The following is a 23,813-nucleotide window of genomic DNA, read 5'->3' as shown; positions in this document are numbered from 1 at the left end:
GCCGAGCATCAGGACTTAAATCACGATGTTATCTGGTGACCTTTTTGGAGCTGATCCAGCGAGACTGAAATAATGAGTTATGCTCTGGGCTCAGACGATTTCACTTTCAGACATTCAATAAATGTCCCCCTGTCTCTGTCAAATCACCACGGGTGCTGCTGCTCTAAGGAGTCATTACAGTGCCTGGTATCACACTTCCTCAGTAAGGAAGAGAAGTTTGTTCATAACGAACCGGAAAATATGCGTTTACTCGATAACGTGTAAATGTGATCTAATTAAACTGTGTTAGACTAATGACCAGTTGGTTTGTTTTCTTTTGCAATGCCCCTATTTATGGTCTGACGTTTTATCAGGTAATTATAGTGTTGCTGTTTTCAGTTATTTGTCCTTAATTCACAATACAAGCGGGAATCTTTATGCGACTCTTAATGGGATCAGAAGTCAGTTTATACTGTAGCACATGTCTCATAAGTGTCAGCTTGTTTATAGTTTTGCTTTTGTCTCTTGCATCATGTGCAGTTTTTATTAGACATTAAATTTTACCGTCTCTATGCAGGAGTCCTCTTTACAGTCATCGCAGGCAGGTTGGGATAAAAATGATTAAAATGCATAGAGCTACGTGTAATTAATGAAATGATGAAAAATCACTAACAGGGAATACTGTTTCTGTTTGTCTCTGCTGTTAAATGTTAGCTGCTCTAAATCTGAAGCACAAATCAGAAACATTAGTTCTGCTAACGCTAAAGCGCTACACCAACACAGTGTTTAGCGGAAGCTAATGCTAAAGCGCTAACTTCAATTCAAATTATATCTGGCGTTGAAACCATTCTGCTGTTAAACCTAAATGTTTGCACCTTTGAAAGCCATTTTTTTTATAAACATGTAAAAATATTTTCCAATTCCAATGATTACCAAAAAAAAGTTTCAGGCTCAGAATTTTTTGTTTCCTTTCAGTGAAATGTACACAGGAAATAATTTACAAATAATGGAAAGATTTTAATATTTTACTTTTAAAAAAACACCGTCAAGTTTTGATTTAGAAGTTACGAATGTTCAAGTTTTCATTGATGCTCAATGGGACTTTCTTGTGTAAATGAAATTGTGTTTTTATAGCTTCAGGCAAACATTTCGGAATATCCCAAGTTGTAATGCAAAAGTAATGAGCGTAGTTGACATCGAGATTGTGTTATAATTATTTGATAGGTGGGACACCATGCAATGGCCATCAGTAGAGTTATGACCGAAAGCTGAGAATCTGGGGAACAGCGGTATAAAATAATAACGGTCTTTATTTATGCACCACTTACCGTCATGAAGTGCTTTACAAAGGCAGCAAAGAAAACATGTAGTCATCTGATTCTGAGGTGCAACAGTGGTTACATAAAGAATAACTGGAAGTTATATCTGGATGGACTGAAACTCGAGTAGAAGATTGTTGATGAAAGTGTATCTATATAAGGCATTTAAATGAGGTCACTGATCTAGTTGACCTCCTTTCCGGAGGCTTGGTATTCTAGCGCCTCAGGGCTCTGATTCCAAATGATCTGTCCTCTTTGAAAAAGACCAAAGGACCCTAACCGAGATCGCCAAAGCACTGTAAGGTCAGAGATTTATATAGCAGCTGGGAGAAAGTTCTGGTGAGTAAAAGCTGTCAGTTTTTGATGTACAGTCAGCACAGAATCCGTCCACAATAATTTAATGAACAATTCTAAAAGGCACACAATGGTATATTGTGCCACAGTTTGGCGCTACTATAAATCAGAAGTGACATTGCTTAGATGTTAATAGCAATGCATGCATCCACCAGTTGGTTCACCTACTTCAGTGGCTTTGCAGGTTTCCCTCGGCCCCAGCCTGAGGCCAACGCCATTTCTGAGCGAACATATCCTGGTGAAAGTGAGAAGTTAAAAGTGGAGGTGAGAAGTTTACGAGCTGAGGCGTTGGACAGTTTTCTGCTACCTTTCTTAAAGCGAAACAAGTAGTTTTTAAATTCTCTGTGTTTTTTATTTCAGCCACATTATAGTTCCTTAGTTTAAGGCTTGCCTGCTGGTTTGTATATGTAGTTTCACTGAAAATTTGGAGCAAGGTGAAGGTAAGCTAAGTGTTAAACACTAAACAGAAGAAAAGGTCTCAGCTGCATGATAGCTTGATCATGCAAGTCACAAAATGAGCTCACTTCTTTATCATCATTTAAAATCACAATAAAATCATTTTTATTGTGTTTTTTATGACTTGATGGTATAACAGGCTTAAAGTTGACTTAATGATGGACTTTACCAAACATCGCTCCTTTCTTAAATGAGTGAACTTGTATGTGGATTAATTCTGCTATTAAGTAGTTTTAAGTTCAGCCTTAATAGTCTAATTGAATCCTCTAATGTATGAAAACACTTATTTAGAGCTTAGTGTTGGCAGGCTTGGCTGGGATATAAACACATCTCAAGGCAGTGCTTTTGTCTTCTTTAAATCCACTTTTAAAACTTGATTTTATTACTAAAAGATTAATTTAAAACCCAACAAGTTGATGGTCGCTTTTCTATGGCCACCAAATATGCACTTGGACCAAGAGGCTCACATTTCGGTCTCTCTGGAGGTATGTAGGCTTTCTCCAGGTTCTCCTTCTAACTCAGTCCAAACTTGTGAATGTTGGGTTAATTGGCCGTTAGGGGTCAGAGGTCAGAGGTCTGCAGCCTGTGGCTTCAGAGCCACAAGTGGATTTTTGGATCTTCAATAAGGACTCTTAATCAGTTTAGTTGAAAATTGCAAAAAGCAGCCGTTTTTAAATGTAGATATTTTCATAAAAGCAGATTCATGTAGCTTTTTAAGGGATATTTGCGGCTAATATTTACATAACATAATACATAATTTTATAATCTATTTTTCTTAGTTTGGAAACTATCTGTTTATATAATCTGGTCTTTTATTTCTTAAATTTATTTTCTCCCAAATATTAAAACATAGAAGAAAATCTTTTTTTTTCAAAAGGACATTTAACATTAGTGGCTGTAAAAATGGCTCTTTGGATCGTAGTTTTTGGAGACCCTTCTCTTTCTCCGTTCCATATCTCCGTTAATTTTTCTGCTCTAGAGTTTTCCCAGTTTTGTTTTTCTAATTTTTCTATGATGCCTCTCATCAGTGACTGTCTGCTCATGGAACCTTGTCTCTTCAACACTGAGTATTGTCGCATGTCTGATGTTTTTATTTCGGAAATTACTCGATATAAATTAGAGACAAATCAAGAATTACTTCCTTTAATGCTTCAAAATAAGAGTCCTAAATGAAGAAAGTGGCTTAACAAGCGTACGTCCTTTTTTAAATGTGTTTATTTAAAAGGGCTCACAAACAGCTGAAATTACTTTAGTGCCATCAAATAAATGTCACTGTTCAAAAGACTTCACTTTGACAAACATTACGCTTTTCAAACACTTAATCTGTCCTTAATCTCTTTTTGTCAACAGCTGTACAGAAATATAAATATAGAAACATAGACTTAAACTTACTGAAGGTAAAACTTATTCCATCTACAAATAAAAAGGACTATGTCGTAAATATGTGGAAGCGGCACTAACAACCTTGACTTGACTGAATATATATGAGTTTGTGCTTTTTATTCCAACCATTTTGACTGCTTTGGCCACCGGCCGCATATCTACAGTTTGTGATTAGGTGTTGTGTTTGTTGCAGGACAAGAATAATTGCTAATTTATCTTATTGTTTGCCTGATGAAGCAATTGTTGTGATATGGACAATATATGCCCATAGTTTCCGCTGTCACAATATGCACAAATCACCGAACAAGCGTGACGGGGATTAGCATCACAACACGGTGAAGTGTCATTCAGTTGCTGTGGCTTACACATACATTTAGCATAATTATTATGAAATGCTTACTAATGAGCAGAGGTGTAAGTGCTGCTGCAGTATTTACTGATTTTAATGTTTTTATAGCTGAAAATGCAGCCAGCCCAGCCGTTACCATTATCATTCCTGTTAATCACTAGCTCTTCCTATACAGAGTTTAAATTTTAATTACCCAGACAACAATTTTTACGTTGTCCTCATGTCAATATTTGTATTTAAATCATGTGTTTTATGACTTTTTCTGATTGTTGTGATGTTTCTACAGGGAGGCACTGAAGCTGCTGCATAAAAAAATAAAAAATAACGCCTCATAAAATTTCTAGAGTGATGCACAGAATGTCAGAGCTGACAAACGTGTACAGTACTGAACAGAAGTGTGTCTCTGCCATGTAGAGACAAATATCATTCATGCAGCTTGTGGAACACCAACAGAAGCACATTATGACATCCCTTAGTGACTTCGCCCTAAAATACACAATATCTCACAGCAAGTGGTTAATGAGAACATGGCTGCTGTGGGTGATGTGTTCAGGAGATATTTATGGCCTGGTGATTTATGTCTGCTTTGCTTCATGCGGAACGCTTCACGTGAAAATACAGCAAAGAGACACGTTGGAAGCATCACATTATGAACTGTGTGGACCTTGTCGTTCCCTTTGCTCTGCCTCATTAATAATGGTGTGGCTGAGCTGGGATCAGGGGGGTTGTGTAACCCGGCCCTACAGCCTCCGAAGGTACAGACTTGGAGATATAACAGAGAGCCGCACAGTTAGAAACTTTGTTCTCTTGTTTTTGCTAATGTCAAGTTAAAATTACACATAGTGGGTAAATTGTAATCTTCAGAATTCCCTTTCCTGTTTCCAATTGATGTTTGCGTCCAATCATAAAATCATGCTGCTTTCAAAGAAGAGGAGAAAAAAACACCAATGCCAATTAGGGATGGACTGGTTGCCATCACCAATACGCTTTCAGTACTGCTAAAATGTCCTATTATGCAATTCCTGCATGCAACTATTTCACATTGTGTTTGAAGATGCAAGCAAAAATCCTGAGTATAAAGCATGGAGAAGTACTGCAATGCAGCAAAATGGAGGCAATTATTGACTATAAATATTGGCCGAGTTTTATTTATCGGACCGGTACCGAATCATTAAAACATGACTAATCAGCTGTTCTGCATTCCTACCTGCAAATATTTATAATCTATCGTTCACAAGTTACAGCTGGCTGTAAACTGGCTACAGGAGCAGATATCTTGACTAATTACCCAGCTTATATCAGCTGGTTGTTCTTCTAGTGCTACTCTGTTAAGGAGTCAAACAAATTATGAGCAAGAAGCACTTCAAAATGCTTCAAAGTGTTTGTTGGTGAGTTTATTCTGTCTTTGCTTGAGTCTTAAAGTGTTATTCACAAGATTTTACCGTAATTATCAGCATGTTAGCAGCAGTAGCTGTAAGTGCTGGTTTTCTAGATTGTGTTATACAATTTTGTTTAAAAAAACCAAAACAAAAACATATGTTATACTGTGAGAATATCACACTTCCATATGTCTATAGCCAATTATTGTTTCAGAATTGTAAAGATTATAAAAACAAATCAAGAACACTTTCTGGAAACGAGATTGCAAACTCTATAATCATTTCAAAACGTGTTTAAAATAAAAAAAAGTGAAAGCTTTTCCTGGCTCTGCTAGAATACAGAGAGTAAGGATGAAGAGGGAAAACCGGGCTTTCTATAAAACAAAGAACACAGCAGCTGGAGATCAAACAAAATTGCAGACCAAGAACAAAGAAATCTGAAGTGTTAAATTTTAAGTTCATGCCTGGTATATTTCTTCTGTTGCCTCTTCATTTCCTCACCTGTTGTCAGCTGGTGTCTAAGGGTTATTGCTACCAACTCCTCAACATGACTGAAGCTGCATTAGTAAAGGTGCATGAGATTCTGAAAAACGTATCAGCTTCCTTGAAGTTATGCCAAACTTGCAACACAAAGCACATTCATCTTGTGCAGATGTAAAATAATGCCTTAAAGTCAAAGTAAACTCTACGTCTTGATGCTCTGTCAGCGTGTGACTTCATCTGGTTAAGACTGAGCTGCTACTAGGAGGATAAAGTTAAGTCCAAGCTTGGCAACTTGTTTGTGTGTTTGAGTTGCACAGTTGAAGAATAAAAGTGTTTGTTACAAAGACATTTAGGAACCCTACACCGTATTTAAGTTATTTGGCAACATTTTGGGCACGTGGTAGAAAAAAGAGGCAGGAAACAAATGATTCCTGTAAGAATACCTTAACTGGCTGCTAACAAAGCTAATGTTAGCATTTCCTGCAAAGCTTGTACACCCAATATCCTTACATACACAATCATCCTCTTACATCAACTGCCTTTTACTTTTCTTTTATCAAATTCTTAACTTTGCAGCAATCCCTGATACCCAGCATGCATGTGACAGTGGAAAGGTGGATGTCGTCATTTTAACAGGATCGTAGCTGTGTGCAGATGGTCGCATATTGCAGATTGGCCATCTGCAATATGGCTGACAGAAAACAGAGCAGAAACTATCTGGGAGGGGAACGGCAAAAAAGATAAACTCTGATAGTAGTAAAATCCATGAAATAATAAATATCACTGAATTTAGCAACAACAATCTTTTTTTTTTTTTCTAGGATAAAGAAACAGAAAAACAGAGTCAAGTTGTCAACTACAGAACAAACATGAAGTTATGAGAAGGAACAGCTCAGCTTTCTGAAAGGTGTTATTTGTTTCTACAATGAGATAAATTACAGACAGAACATAAAAATAGGAATAAGTGCAGATGATTTCCTATTGATCCCAAACTAATGGGCTTTTTTCTACATTTTAAATAAAGGTCTGGATTGTTCAAAATCCAAAACATTTAAACAGATCATAATTGATCTGGATGGTTTTACACAAAACGGATTCTTTAAAACACAATTTGAGATGTATGAAACTTTATTCTAAACACAAGGGGGATATTTTTTTGATGGATCTTGGCAATAAGACCATCTATGAATTAGGCAACCATATCCTTAAAAACATGATCTTTAAAAACAGGCTGCAATTTGTTAAAGCAAATGAAAAAGGTTGATTTAAAATTGTTGTGAAAATCTTGTCTCTATTTTGAACTCAGAGTTTTGTATCATCTTCTCCCGGGACTGGATGTATTCCTGTACCACTAGTATTAGTACTTCTAGTAAAACAACAGAAAACTTTAAAGAAAAAAAAACAACTATGTTATAAACACAGAAGCTGCTGAGAACATCAACTGGGAGCTGATGTTGCCGATATTGAAACCTCTTCGTTTCCTGAAGTCTGCGTGCAATCCAGGGACGTAACGACCAATTCGGTTAAATTAGTCATACTTTGGGTTAGCTGCAAATTCCTTCATTGATTTTTCTTTTGTTTTTTTGGCTCTGTGTTGTGATGCTCACCACACATTGTTCACACCTCCTTTGTCCCTGGAGAAAACATTTCAAAACCGATGCACTCGAGGAGAAAAAAGCAGTGGCTGCAATTTTCCAGGAAGGAACCGTGGCTGCACGGAGAATAAGGGAGGCATCTGTCTATTCCTCTGTTTTATAAAGGATAAATGTTAGAATATTTCCATCAAATCTATCTTTAGGTCGTCTTGATTCTAAATGTTGCTTTTCTAAATATTCTGTGATTTAATAGCATGCCCAGATGTTTTACTTGATACAAGATAAATTATTTGTTTGGCTAAAAAAACTTCAATTATCGCAGAGAAATGAATAATTCTTGTCTTCCATTCAGTTCAATCAGTCTATTTAGACTAATAAATAGTCTAAAAAAATAAACTATTTTTAGTCTAAATCCCGTTGCCTTCCACAGAGTCTGCAGCGGATAAACATGCAGGCAGAACATGATGTTGGACTTTTCCTTAACTCCATTTCTCATACTAATTTGTCTCAAAGAAGATTAATCCCCATCGGAAAACATCATTAGAGTTTTGCTCAACAACTCGTAAACACACATGGGTTTGTTTCATAATTTTGTGATCTCATAGAGAAAATGATCCGAATAAAGACCAAGACTGGCTTCCTACACACATTTAAAAAATATTTCAAAGCTGTTTGCAACATTGTTGTTGGCTGTTGAATAAAATGCATTGACTGTCACTGTTGTTAAAGGAGCAGTGTCATGTAAAATCAATATTTTTTAAGCTTTCTATCATGTTAAGATTTTTTTTTCTTATGAAAAACATACCTGGAGTTTTGCGCTGATTCGTTCATGCATGTTTCAGAAATCCTAGAAGAAATGTTTGGTCTTACAAAGCTCCGCCTATTTCCACAAAGCTCCTCCTTTCAGCTGCAATCTCCACTTCAGCTTCTACATTTACTGAGCTACAGATAACATATAGCTACTTAATGTAGCTATGAAAGGGGACTATGTGCCTGGAAAATGCGTAATACCCCTTCTTCTTTAAAATGGGTCAAGGATAAAGCCAGACTGTATTTTAAAAAATGTATAATAACCAATTCGATTTATTTGTATAGCAGATTTTAGCAACATGCCAGTTCAAAGTACTTTACATCATTAAAACAGAGAAAATAAAACCCTTTATAAACACATATAGTAAATAGTAAAAGCAACTGATGACCAGTCTCAGACTAGTTGTCATACAACTGACAGGAAACTGGTCATTTCAGTCATTAAGGACTTGGAGAACTTCACAGATCATTTTACTCTTTCTATTCTAAACAAAAATGACATGTTTTTATACAAGATGAGAAATAATGTCTGATAGAAAAACGCATGAAATAATAGAGTGAATACATACAACGCACAATAACTACTACAGCCCAGCTGACCCTTACTCTCCCAAACAAAGAGAAGTTATAAAGAATGCTGGTCATGCTCCTGCCCCTGCTCTGCCTCTGAATATGCTTTTTTTTTTTTTTTTAACACGCCTGTTAGCTAGTGAGATGATAAAAAGTCACGGTGGAGTGAAAGTGTGAGCACCTTTTCCAAAAAGGAGGCCGCCGTGAGACAGCTGTCTAGACGGATGACCTTCAGCTGTTTAATTGTTTACAACAGCGAGCAAAGAGAATGAAAACCGAGATCACGTAAAAAAATTCAGCGCCACCCTTAATTGTTTCTTTCTTTAATTGAAAATGATTACATTTGCCGAGAAGTTAATTAACTCATCTGTTTGCTTTATGTCTCTTATTTCTATATGTCATGTGTTGCTTTCATCAAGATTTAATACTACTGTGTTTTGTAATGCAAGACGATAGATGATGTATGTTGAGGACAAACCAACTAATGTGATTGTTTAGTCACTTTTTGGACGTTCTTCTGTCCAACATTACAGCTTTTTTGCCACTTTATGAATGACCTAAATGGTTCTTTGAAAAGGTGACGGATGCTATTCCTATTATTAAAAAGAAAAGGGAGCAAATTGAAGGTTCTAATGAAGGTTTGTTGATTTTTTTTTCAGATGAATGGAAAACAGTTTTTTCTATGGAAACAAAATTAGAGGGTCTGCAGAATTAGCTCTGCTTAAAACATAACCTTCAAATACAATAATGTTGCTAACACTTCACATTTGAATTGCTTTGCAGCTTTCATTTTTGTTTTGTTTTCTTTTTGGTGATTAGTTTAACCAACACACTGGGAAAGTTATTCCAAGACATTTTAAATTGGCTGCGACAAGCCATTTAAAAATAAGAAATGTCAAATGCCACAGATTATCGCGCAAAGGGCAGACTGTTAATGCTCTTAGCAGATGATTAGATGGAGCATCTGTCAATCCCACTCCGTCGTGAGTGAAATTCAGCCGTCAGATCAACGAGACACTTCCCCGCGGATCTTGTCAGAGAATAGGAGCTAGCCCTAATTCCCTCCCCCTTTCGTAGATGCAAGCACAAGACACAGAAACAAAAACTTTTTTTTGTGTTTGAAACTTGTGTTTTGACCAATCTGAGCAAAGTCCGGATACCCCTGAAGGAAAACGAATGAATGAAACCGACAAGCAGAAGATCGTCTTGGTTTGGAAAATGATAAACGGCTGTGGAGAGACGTGTCGTTTGAAAATCGGCTCCCAGAGTCGCCAGTGGAAAAGATTCACAACAGTTTTAAAATTCACTGTGAAAAATAGAAAGCCTTGGAAGAAGGTGTTCTTAGCCGTTGGACTATTTGACATTTTGTCTCTTTCTAGCCATATGATTTTATGTATTATATAGCAATTTTATATGAGTTGTATTAAATTTAAATACAAAATCCCCATTTACTTTGATACTCTAAATAGAATCCAGTGCAACCAGTTCCCATCAGATAGGATTTTATTGGTAAGTGTAATGTTTTTAAGAACATTATTGAAGAAATTGCTTAATGAAGCCAAAAGATGAAGTTGTTGGAAAAGTAACAAGTGAGTAAAATGGGCCAAACCCGAGCTTTGGATCTAATGGATCACTTTCAAATCCAGAATTGGAAAAAGAACATGGCACAATGCTACGTATGTAGTATTTTGTGTTGGTCTGTCACACACAATTTAAATGAAATGCATCAAGGTTTTTGGTTGTAACAAAACTAAAGATGTTTCCACACTGCGTGAGATTTTAGCGGTTGGAGGATTTCTCTGTTGTCATTTTCAAGAGACCGAAAGCCATTTCTCCCATGATTCTAGTAAGTCATAGTCATCCAAAATATGTTCCTGTCACAAGCTTTTCATGCCGGGTACTCGGTGCATACATTCTTCTATTCCATACTAGTGTTATGGAATAGCACTAGTATTCAAAATTGGCTCTTATAGAATAAGAGCCAATCACAGTCGGACAAAACTCAAAACACTTGATTTTCCTCAGCACAAAACTTGCTGAAAGTTCTGTGCTGAATGTGATGAGACTGAATATAAAGAGGAAACACTTGAAGAGTTCAGGGATGTGAAACCTTGTTATTTAAAATAAAACTGCTGTCCTCCATTGCATGTGTGATTTGCGTCCTCTCTTCTACAGTTTTTTTTTTCTTTCTCACTCTGTTTGCAGGCGCGGCTTTCATGAAGCAGCTGACCTGCTAACATTCTAGCAGAAGGGACCCTCTTCCACAAGTATGGGGTCACCATGGAAACCATTTCTCATCCTGTCTGTCATCAGTGGCCTTTCAGGTAAGGAATTCAAAAGGTAGCGTCAGAGATAATAGGAAATAAATGTAGTGAATAATCTCTTTAAGCGCTGGCATTACAGCTGTGTAGTATTCATTGAACTGTTCAGATGATGACAGAGGAGTTGCACTCTGCAAAGGTGACTCGGTTGACAGAACCGTCCTTCTGGATGAATGGATGAAGGAGGAAACTTTTAAGTCTGGGACAGAAGGAATCTGCATCATTTCAATCATGAGCTTGGCTTACCTGGGAGGAAATTGAGATAGTTTAACATTCCACCTGCGTTTGTTCTTTTGGTCTCCTCTGACAATTTGACAACTCCTGACTAAAAATACCTTCCTTATCTGTTCAAAAAAAAAAAAAAGGAAAATGTCATTCAGTTTCATTGACAAACTACCTTCCCGGCCTTTGGGTCCCGGTAGCAATTAAAACTGCAACATGACAGTGCTAATGTTCCATCTTTAATGCTTTGCCTTCTCATTTTCTCAGCGTGATTCAGACTGAGTGCAGAATTTAAAGCTCAATTGCCTTCCCTCGGTCAGTTCAGAGGCATGTGTTTGCCACTCTAATGGATTTTGCCCTTTAAATGGTTCTTTTAGCCCACCAGAGGAGGGTTATGCACTCCGTGGCTCTCTCCGAGCTTCGTTTATGGGACTCGCACAAACAGCTCTGACCTCTCTTCCCCTTGTTAAACCATACTATTAAATGGCAACAACAGTTTCTTAACTTTTGAGCCTTGTCCTTCGAGACTGTTGCATTCTGAGTAAATTGTTTTTGTTTCTAGAAGAGAGAGAACAGATTGTTTCTTGTTTGCGTTTTTCAAATGCCAATTGCCAGTTATGATGTTGGCCTACTAACCAGTGGCAATTGAAACACTTCCTGGTCATTTCTAAGTTAAGCAATTTGTGCAGATCAGATTATTACCTGTAATGAGCCACCTGCATAAACAGCAAAAACTACTTTGCAGTTATGTTTTGTTTTCTGCTTTTTTTTTCAGTCAAGATGGTAACAAGCTCGTTGTCTTTTGCTGCTGTTTTATAATGAGTTGCTGATTATTCTGAGAATTGTTCAGCTGGATGAGGTCAGTGTTTGATTGAGTGATATTACAATCAATTTGACAAGAGAAAATTAATAAGCCTGCCTTCATGTAGTGCTCTCAGCAATCCAAAAATAGAAAAGAAAACTTCTCTCTCTCTCTGATATTGCTTTATAGTTGAATGAGCATAAATGTCTTTCTTTGAACAAATATTAAATGTAATAGGATCAGACTGAAGAGATTCTGTAAAATTCAGCTGCTGTGCTCTAAAGAATACAGATTTAAAATCTGTGTTTATTTATTTATTTATTTTTCCAACTCAGTCCTGGTACAGAAATTGACAAATTTAGGCTTCAGCCCAAAATCAGAATCTTTTTTTAAATTTTTTTTATCAAGATTGTGTGCATAAATGAGGAGAGAGGAGTGTAGAGTATGAATAGAAAAACTTCAGAGGAAATAAAATAAGGACAAAGAAACAGGATATCCATGCATTTACTGCCATGTTTTTAATAAGAAAGAAAACCCAAAGTTTGATGTGACAGTGCAAAAATGCTTATTTGGTTTCATAGTGGAGTCGCTGACTACTGTGGCTGTAAGGTGTTCATTGTGTAATAAGAGAGAAAGAAACTGTCTCTGCCTACTTTGAAAGCTCAAACACACTAAATATACCTGAATATACACCAATATGTAGAGTGGAAACTGTCACCATGCTAACTACAGCTTCCCATATCTCCAGCCAAAGAAAATGAATGTTGCTCCTGGCTTGGTTGCTTTGCAAACGCCAGTCATAAGCATATCGAGTAACATTGTGTCTAGGTATGTCAGATGCATCTTCTTTTGAATATTTTAGATATGCTCTATGGAAAACAACTAATTTTACTTGAATAACTGAGTTATGTTCCACAGAAGAATATGCAAAATGCTCAAAATGGAAATATGTGAAGAATGGTTAAGATCTTTCTAGTTTCCTTACAAACCCAACAAATTGTGACACCTTTGATTGATATTGGGTTAAAATGAAAACTTGCACAGCTTCTGTCTGAACAACTCAACCCAGTTTTGTGTGTATGGAAAACACTGAATAAAACATTGCCTGTCTAGGTTGACTTTATGACCACATATTTGGTCAAAGCTTGAATTCTGAACATAACTTCCACTAGCATGCGCTAACTAGCTTCCGCTAAAACACACAAGATTAAGGTTGGCTTAAATGAATAAGCTCATGTGCTGTGAACTAGGGGGCATAAAGTAACCCCCTGGTATTATCACACAGCATAATTTACTATCTTGCTGTTTCTTATTGAGTCTTGTTGAAGAGGTTTAGTAAAGTCTGAACAAATTGTGTTATTCAAAATGGCGGTCACGTTTTGATCCAATGCTTCATTAAAGATAGCCAACTTTTATCCCTGAAGCAGAAGCAGAGTATTTGTCTGAATCACCAAGGAGGTTTTCTGTGTGTAAGATCATGTCTGTAATTTAAATTCAAGATTAATCAATAACTCAGCCTTAGGACAAATTGTAAGAAACAACAAACAAACTTGTTACGCCTAAAGATGTAAGAGGTATAAATTTGCATAGTCAGCTTTGGGTTCATACCAAATCAGCTTGACATCATTAGGGTACCTTTAACGTCTGTATTAGTTTATATATATATATAATATATAATAGTCAGACTGGGACTCAGCAGTCCTTTTCAGCTCGTTAGCAGCAGTTCTGAATCTGCTTCAAGATGTGCACAYATTTACAGGTAGTGCCGATTTTTATTTTTATTTTTTTACCTCCTTCTGAAAAGACTGGAATGTCATTGTGCAAGGAAAGCAAAATTTCCACGGTTTCAAATCTTTTTCTTCCCATAGAAAGTCAACGTCTGGTGTTATCAAGCACTTGTGATGTTAGTTTAGACGCCAACAGCAGAAGCACATGGAGGGCTGGTGTAATTTAATCATGAGCCATTTCAACAACTGTCTGCAAAGTGTCATTAGAGACTCCCCAGAGATTTTGTAAGTGATTCATCTAATGCGTGGGAATGTGTCATAAAAGCAGTAAATCTATATAAACACAGTGGGTGCCACTGCTGCTGTACAGCAGTTTATATTCAGACAATTTCTTGATTAAAACTCTACCACTAACCCATTTAAATGAAGTACCGGGAACTTATTGCTGTCTGACTTTTGATATTTTAACTACAATATGAAGTAATGCAGAGAACAACTTTTAACTGTAAAGCAAAATTAGGAAACAACAAAAAAATCTTTACCTAAAAATAAAACCTGAATGGCTGAGAGTGCAGGTAGGAACTTGTTGCAGTAGTTTTCTGTTTTCTCTCGCACCTTATGACTCTTCTGCTTAAATGTGTAAACACTGAACTATTGATGCAAACCAGAAAATATAATCCTAACCAGATAGCATGCATTTTCCCCAGCTTTTTATTTTCTTTCATTACTTTCTATAGATTAGTGACTTAATATTCTTTGCAAGTTGAACTTTTTAGCCATGCTTTCATTCGTTGTATTTTCCAAAGTTGTATCAGCCAATATGTTTTTACCTTAATACTGATCATTTTAGCTTAAGTATTTATCTTTTCCTAAGTCTTAATCCTGTTTCTATATATATATTTTTTACAAATCAGACTTGCACACTACACACCATAAGCACAAAGTTATTAACCTGAATGACATGCTCAGAGACTGAGTTGTTGTTTATTGGTTGATGAATAAATTGTAAACAACACAAACTCATACATAATAGATACTGTAAATAACTAAAGGCTTAGTTAGGCTTCATTAAAGTGTTTGTCCATCCATTCATTATTGGTTTACCTGCTTATCCAGGCCGGGTCCAGGGGGAGGCTGGAGTCCATGTCCAGCAGTCAGCGGGTCGCCTGTCCACCACAGGATGATACAAAATAAAAGGTTTAATACAAACCTTTATTTGAAACATTTTTTGTCCTTTGTAGCATAACAGTAGTCAAAATTTTACTTAGAATTTAGTCTAATCACATTTGACATTCATGATTTTTTACACATTTCAGTTTCTGTATTTGATTAATTCTTGTCAAAAACATTTTTTTGAACAAGTGGCTTTTTTTGAACAGCAAATCGACAGGAAATACGGTGGAGAGAGAGGAGTGTGCATGGTTCTACCTGCCAACTGAGCCACTCAGCAATTTTCCCCGCATGTGATTTCCCTCAAATATCAGAATTAGCTGTGCAGAAATTAACAAAAAAATTTAATTGTTGCTACTGTTGGATAAAATTCATAAATTAAATGATTAATTAAAATATTTGCAGATGGATTAATAAATAAAGTAGCTCTAGTCAGTTGGATTGAAATGGGAGGACATTCTGTGGTCCAAGCAGCTGCAATATCATATATTTCCCAAAATACATGCAAGGCAGTCATTTATTCTTAATCTCCTTTGCTTGTCACATGGATAATCTCTTTAGAGTTTCCTCAAAAGTTTACGACATCGCCAAGTTTTATGGTGTGGTTGGATTTTGCCTAAAGTTAAAATTTTAAATCAAACTGGGAACATTAAAGTCAACTTTCTTACAGTCGTCTTGGGAAGAAACTACCAGGTTTGCAAATGGCAAATGAAATGTTTTTCTTTTCTATTTTAAAATCGTTCAGAACAATGTACAGGTTAGCAACATCACTTGGCATGTTCTATCCCAACGCCTTAGCTGTAATTGCATCTGAAATAAAACCATAAAGGGAAGATCAGGGCATCCCTGCTTTTTGTTTTTACTTATTAGTTTTAAGTATGAATGTTCCCAGTGTATCTAACTGATCTCCATTTCTTCGCAGTGACAACATAATACCTTTTTATTACTATAAAGGTCACAGACTAAAAATCCAGCTTCAAATTGCTTCGATTTACGCAGCATTTGCTTTGACAGAGATGCAGCAGAAACCAAAGCTATTTGGCAGATAGTGGCACTCTACTGATGCTAAATTCAATTTCCAAAAATTTGCACTTATGAGTCCTTTGGTGTTGTTGAACCAGATCACTGCATGAGTGGGTAATATTACAATCGATTTGTTTCAAAGATGCTGTTGTTTTTGCACTTGCTAAAACTAGAAGAAAACATTTTGGATTTTGGAGATGAGAGAAAAAAGTCAAACTATGTACAAATATCAAGTCCAAAATTGTCAGATTGGAGATGGATAAGCAGTGATGGCTGAAAATGAGAGTATTTAACCTGCTAGATGCTTTCAGTCTAGTCAAAGCACTGTAAAAACTCAGGAAAAACTCTGTTGTATTAGATTGATATACCATCTGTGTGTCAAGTCCATGCATTTTAAAGTTACTATTGGCTCAAGTTAGATTCATATTTGACATGAGCAATACTGAAGCAACAAACAAAATGGTGTTTTGAGGTATTTAAGTAATACCAGTTTAGTTCTGAGGTCTGCGTATAAAACAAAATATAATAGATTGGTTTGTCTTACTTAATTTAAATGAGCTAAATACTGTTGGCACAGGAAGAAAACATTCTTCCTAATGCCTTGTAAAAGTATTCATACCCACATTTGTTACATGTAATCATTTTTTCATTTTCTCTATACAAAGTCAAGGTGTCCAGTTTCACGTTTTCTCCCTCGAATTGTTACTTTCTACAGTACTGGTTGTAGAAAGTTGCAGTGCGGCTTTCTATAATTTACCCAGAAGCTTCAAGGGTGGAAACATCTGTAAGTCTGACACCTCTAGGAAAATGGTGGCGTGCCCACTTAGGACAGGGAGCAGTCAGTACCTCTAAAGAAAGAGTAATGTTTGCTTTTGGATGGCATGGAAGATGGAGAGGAAATTTGCTTCTTCAGAGCAATGTCTTGGCATCTCTGTTTTTATTGTGTTGGTTTCTTCTCATAAATTATAAAGAGAGTCTCTGCATAGACTGCAGGTTCCCAGGTCAAAGTTGGAAGTAGAAAATGGAGGAATTAATTGCAGAATTGACAGATGGATGTTTCTGTTCATCCTTCCTACTTCTAACACTGCAGAGAATGCTAAATATTGAACTACTGAGACTGCTACTTCATGAGTTTATGAATCAAAAACCTACTAATGAATTATTTATGAAATATGTTTGTTTTTAATCATTCTCAGATCTATCAATAAGAAAACCCACAGAGTCCCACAGTGCTTTAAGGCCACCACCATTAGCCCCGCTCCAAAAAAGGGCCACAGCTTCAGAGCTCATTGACTGCTTACTCCAATTATATGAAGTGCCTTGAGCAGCTGGTTCTGAACCAGCTCCTTCCTACAGTGGACCCGCTGCAGTTCACATGCCACACAAATTGGTCAGTGGTTGAAGGGATCTCACTCCCTGTCACACCTCAACTCCCATGTGAGAATGCTGGTTTATAGACTTCAGCTCAGCATTCAATACCATCATTGCCTCGCAGCTCAAGTTACACCTGCCTGGAGTGAACACCTCCTCCTGCAGCTGGTTCCTGGACTCCCTTACTGGACGACTTCACAGTCCAGATCAGCTGCATCAGCTCCAACACCATCACATTGAACCCAGGAGCCCCCCAGGGATGTGTGCAGGCCTACAGAGGATTGTGATGTTTGCTAAGCGCATCATGATCAATGATGAGTTTTTATTGGTTATTTCCGCAGTTCCTAACTACCAGGATAATATCACTCAACATTAAGAAATAATTTAATGTATATTCATAGATTTGTTTCAAAATCATCAACATTGTGTGTAATCTCTAGGATTAAATATTTCATATCTTAACATAATGTCGAGATAAAGACCCATTTAGTCTCAGTCAAAAGTGTGAAATGTGTGCATATATTTGCTTTTTTGTGTGGATTTGTACACAAAGTTTGATGTCTGACCGCAGCTATTAAATGCCCCTTCTCAGTAGGAGAGCCGCACTCCAAACTGGATTCAAATATTATCAGCAACAGCAGCTATGAGTAGCTAACCCCACTGATATGATGGTGTCTTTGTCCATTAAAATACTTTGACATGATGGTTTGTGTAATGGATTATTGACCTACTGTTCACTCTGAATGCTCTGAAAACGCTTGCTTTGAAGACAGTAGATTCTGTGTTCCATTTTTTTCCACTTGTCTCTCCTGTCAAGTTCTTTTCATTCCGCAGATATTTAAATCATGCGGAGGCAGAGAGGGCAGCACAATTAGATTTCTCTTATGTTTAAAAGTGGGTTGGGCTGGCATGATGTCTGAGGCCATTTTTTTTTTTCTCCCCCACAGTCGGCCACTGATTGAAATAAAATGTTGCTCCGAGTGTTAAGTGTGGAATGGTAATTCACCTTTTCCTCTGCTAACTCCGAGCTATCTAAATATTAAAAGTGGGTTGCAGGAAATATAGAAGTATAGTGCCGTATAAGTAATGCATGAAGTCATTTTCGCGAAGGGCAAAAGAGTCACACACCAGGGTTATGATTGTGTGTGGGGAAACAAATGAATATTTACATTTGCTACACAGACTCTATGCTGCGAATATATTGCAGTGATTGGAAACCACAGAAAATCTGTTTTAAAAGATGGTGGTAAATGGTGTAGATAATTCCAATCACCAGTTATTTCAGTAACTTTGAGAACAAGGTTGGTACTAGCAGTAGGACAGTACTGTATAACGACAACTCTTATGACTTGAACTTAGTTCAGTCAAACTGAGATATGCAAAATCTATTTCCAATCCCACCATCTGAGACTAGTGGGTCTTCTCCAGCTGGCAGGAGAGTCTGACTTGTGACTGCCTTATATGAGCAACTGGAGTCTGGGAAAGGGAGCAAAAAAAAAAAAAGATTTTTGAGTGAACGTTACAATTAGAGCTCTGGCATTCAATCAGCAGGCAAAAGATTTAAATTTGGCATTTCAGTGCATAAATTTGTGTTCTGATACCAATGATTTTTAAACCGTTGGGTTGGACAATGATGGCTCCCGTTTTTTTTTATTTATTTCTGGTAGATTTTAATAGTTTTTGTACTTGGTTATGAAAAGTGGAAACACACCGTGTATAAAAGTTTCTGAAATCTGAATTTATTCAACATAAACTAAACTTTCTAATATGAAGTGTGAAAGGCAGTGAAATCAAAAGTGTGTGGTGTGATTGAGTGGGGAACGTATGTGGAAGTGTTGTAATGTGCAATCAAAATCATCTACAAATCAAAAGGAGGAAGCATGTCTGCCTGTGGAGGAGAGACGTTAGCTGCTAGTCAGGCTTTAAATAAGGCCTCACCGCGTCCTCAGGTGTTCCAAATCAGTAATCAGTGTTGAGAAGAAAAGGTAAATGCTCAACCTAACCACCGTAGCATCACCATTTACAGTTTTTTTTCGTTATTTTTGTGGATTTTATAATCGACCAGCAGACTTTAACTCCAGCCCTCTGGTTGAGGTCCGGTATCCTGCAACTTTAAGATTCACACCTGAGTTAAATAATCGGGTCATTAGCAAGATATGGAGACTTTTGACTTGCACACAGAGGATTACAACCATTTGAATTAGTCAAACTGTTGTACAATTTTTTTCCTTTCAGTCCAGTCTATATTTTTAAGCGTATATTGGGTGCAAAATGTGTCTATTCTTTCAACTATGTGGACCCTGTATATATGCGGTTCATGGACATTTGAGATCCATATTCCAGTGTACTGATTGACTGCATTTCTCTTTATAACTTTCGACATTGTGAATGGTGTGACATAGAAAACAATTTGATGTGACCACTGTTTCCTGACTAGCAGTTCATCACAAAGTTTGCATAACTGGTCGTAAAAATTGACGAACCTCCAAGGAATGAAATGTGGCCTAGTAAGCAACATGAACCTGCTGCTGCACAAGTTGTTAGCTTACGAAAGGGAGTTGGTTGAAGCCATCAACATTGCTCAGCTAAAGCTTTTTCTCTGGCTACGTCCCAGAGAATGCCATGTGGATCTGGATTGAACTTTGGTGAGATTAATACTCTCTTCTGAAGAGATTAATCATGTGCCTAATGCAATACAAAGCATACAAATCATTATTGTTCTAGTGATTCTGGAAGAAAACCTGCTGTGAAGGAAAATCTCCAAGAGGTATAATTTAGAGATGCACCGATATGAAAATTCGGGCTCATATTGATATCTGATATTAATATAGCTGTTATGGCCGATAACCAATATTAAATAAATTTCTCTGTTTTAACACCTTTTGGGGAAAGAAAATACCAGAAACGGACAGCTACAAGATGGGAATAAATAACAGTTGTTTATATCGGCACAGTTTTGGCGATTGGGCCAAAACCAATGTGTTAAAACATGACTAATATCGGCCAATACCAATGTTGGTGCCGATATATCATGCATTCCTTGTTTGAATACTTTAAGTACAATAAGATGCTGCAAAACTTGTCTATCACCTTAAAGTTTTCTTGCGTTATAGAAACCCACAGCAAAAACGTGCATCAATAAATCAGAATGGAGAAGATGTTCATATTTTCCATTAAAGCCTGCATTATACAGCGTCAGTGCCGGTTCATACCCCAGCAAGGTTGATTCAGCTCATATGATCCCCTTAGTACACCGAGAGTAATGAAAAAAGAACAGGGCTTAGTGAGTAGTATATTGTGATAGGAGGTAAGGCGAGGTTGCATATGATGTATGGATTGTTCCATCTGTAATGATATTCAGCTGAATAAATGGTCTCAAGCATAATCAGCTTGAGTCAATATAATCTCCCTCTGAAGGTCTTCATTAATCTTACAGGCGATAGCCAATCATGTCCGTCTACTTGAGTCCCCTCGAATGCCTCGCCTTCTTACTGTACATTATTCGACAGATTTCTGCAGGAGACAGACAAATTCTCACAAGGCTCACACATTCCCCCACGTGTCAACGCCTTGACCTCATACAAGTTTGCAGGTTTTCTATTCCGCTTGCTTCGTGTTTCCTTTGTTTTCCAGACCGTTGTCGTTACCTTTAAGTTCCCTCGCTCCCTCTGTTCGTGATTTGCTTGCATATTAATCCTTTTGTCTTAGAGGTGAATAACTGTCCCAAGTAGGTGTCACTTCCCCAATAATGTAACCTTCATTAAAACAAAGGCTCTAATAGCTGAACACTCATATGATAATAAGGACAAGTAACAGCGGTGTTTGGCTTTTTGTTCCCTGTTTGGCTATCAGATGGCATTTGCCACCTTTGGAGATGTAATCGTAACGCTGGTGTTACGACCTCAAACAATAACTGATGGCATTGGGCTGGAGCTCTCGGAAATGGAGCACACAGAGTCTTTTCAACAAGGAGTGTTTCTGGTTTTACGCCCTCTGAAAGATAGGGATCAGTGGGATCTGCAAGGGTCATTGCTTTTATCAGATGAAGGTGAAAGCTGACAGGAGAAAGTGCCGGGTGGCTTCAGTAGTCAAACAAACAAAAGGGGAGTTTTTTCTTTGCACTGAGTGTTCAGGATTTTGCTTCAGTGTGAAATTTTGACAGAATATTCCAGCAATGTTGCTATAATACATAGTAGATGTGATGTTGTACGTTTGTGTGGGAAACACTGCAGTAATACTCTGTTTCAATTTGTTTTAAACAATTTAAATAGAATTCAATGCACTTTTAAGTATTATTTGTTGAAGATTTGCAGAAATTTGTCAGTCTTTCCAGTTTGTCAGCAATAAATGTTATGCATCTTTCCACTCTGCTGAGTCTTTGGCCCAGCTTTATTTATTTATTGTAAAGTGCCTTGAGACAGCATGTGTTGTGAATTGGTGCTACATAAATATTGCATATTTGTATATTGTATAATGACTTGCAAAAGCACTCCTTTCCCTCATACCTTTCATACCTTTTCCAAATTATCCTAGTGCATCATCAACCATTAATGTATTTTATTGAGATTTTGTGACAGAAAAACAAAATAGTTGTAGTTTGGTTGCATGTAAAGGATTTGGCTTATGTGCTCGGGGTCATGCTTTGAATGGTGGGCAGCTAGCATATGGAAGGAGACCAAAATTGACATTTTTGGTCTACATGCAAGAGTTTCTCCAGAAATAACTGACACATCATTATTTATAATAAAACATGGTGGTGGCAGCATCATGCTTTGTTCAGAGATGGATGGAGCAATTTATGAGGCAATTGTAGAAGAAAATCAATTGGAGAAAGATTTTTGTTTCCAGCAAAAGAGTCCAAGGTAGAATGGGTCAAAGCATTTTCATGTGTTAGAATGACCAAGTCAAAGTCCAGGCAATTAATCTGTCTGAAAATCTGTAGTATGTTGTCCACAAGCAATTTATTCAATCTGTATCTTGTGCTACTTTCCAGAAAGAAAAAAACATCAGTCTGGACGTGTGAAACTTGTAGAAACAGACCACAAAAGAATTACGGCTGTAACTGCAGCAGCATTTTTACTCTACAAAGTATTGGCTCTGTGGGTACAAACTCTTGTTTCCATTTTGAGTTTTTATTTTGAAGAAAAAAGTATTTTTCTTTCCACACCACAATTATACACGGTTTTTGTTGGTCCAAAAAAGAGGCTCTTGCTAAAATAAATATATAGAAGTTTGTGGTTGTCGTGTGCCAGAAAACCCCAAAGAGCTGCTGCTTGAGAAACCGCAGGTTCAGATCAGACCCAATTGATATGCTTTACCCAGCAAAAGTGTCCAAACATGAGTTTTGTAAATCTAGCAGATAGAGGCTCTGAGAATTCACAGCAAGTGACTGTGCATGAGGATAGTGTTTGCTGCCGCATGTTTTTGCCAAATGGGTCTGTATGTCACACTTTGAGCAAATATCTGACGGGATGTGATGGCCACTGTGGTGGACAAATCCCTTCCTCAAAGACCCCAACCAGAAATCTTCTCCAGTGTCTTCTATTTGAGATTTTTAAATTTGTTGATTTCACATAAAGAGAGAAATCCATATTCAGTCTTACCCAACATAACGCTCACATTCGCACAGCTCTGATTTTCATATTAGGAAAATATTGCATCATGTTTCAGCATTTCAAAAGTTTGACTGGGGGGATATGTTATAAAATATAACTAATAATATGCATTCATCTGGTGTAAGTCATACTTTAAAACGATCAGTCTGTGACTTTTTGACTCTGTTACACTTTTTCCAATATCCCCAACTGTGTTTGATCAAGGAATGATACGGATATAAGCATATATTTGTTCTTCCTAATTGCGCGGAACATCACGTGTCTCCTGTAGCTGAATGAACACATCATCAGTCGCTCAGCGACGGCTCGGTGGCAGAAAGCAGATAGATTGCAAGTAAATAAATGCAATCTATGCAAGTGTCAGCTTACAGGTCTGGGGGATATTTAATTTTAAATCCTTTATCAACTACGATGAATAATGTACCTGACTCTGTGAATGCTTAATTTTCAACAGCTGAAGGGGAATGACACTCTGAGCTGAAGCTCCTTTGTGATATTCCTCATGGCTTTGGCAGAAGAATCAGGCTTTTAATGGAATATTCAAATACAAAAAGCAAAACTAAAACATCATTTCTAAATTATGATGGCAACATTAAGTATAATGTCCTGCAAAAGTATCAGTGTGTTGATATTTTGCTTGTTTAAGATTTAATTAAACAATTTTAAAAGGGTTTAAAAATAGCAATGGACTTTTTCATAGGAGTCTGAACACCCATAAGGTTTGCAGCTGCAATTGTTGCAAACAATAATTTCACAAGTTATTGACTGGAGGATTAAATGCAAATTCATGCTGTAGTTTTTGGATTTTTTATTCATTGCAAAAAACAAGTTGTGTTTGTCTGCTGGCTTCACAATTACACAGTTATGTCTTATTTTGTGTTAGTG

General features: G+C 37.0%; 1 protein-coding gene across 2 annotated transcripts in view; it reads left to right on the top strand.

Moving 5' to 3' along the window:
• cntn5 (contactin 5) overlaps positions 1-23,813 on the top strand; it is a 151,106-nt gene that overhangs the window by 31,847 nt on the left and 95,446 nt on the right. For both annotated transcript variants that reach the window (XM_008426420.2, XM_017308391.1), the window contains one exon: positions 10,883-11,001. In XM_008426420.2, coding sequence (XP_008424642.1) covers positions 10,947-11,001 — 55 coding nt within the window. In that variant the 5' untranslated portion in view covers positions 10,883-10,946. The remainder of the gene's footprint in view (positions 1-10,882; positions 11,002-23,813) is intronic.

The sequence above is a fragment of the Poecilia reticulata genome, linkage group LG13 (assembly GCF_000633615.1).
Source record: "Poecilia reticulata strain Guanapo linkage group LG13, Guppy_female_1.0+MT, whole genome shotgun sequence".
NCBI lineage: Eukaryota > Metazoa > Chordata > Actinopteri > Cyprinodontiformes > Poeciliidae > Poecilia > Poecilia reticulata.
The sequence above is the reverse complement of the archived record's forward strand: the minus strand, read 5'-3'. Positions and strand labels throughout refer to the sequence as shown.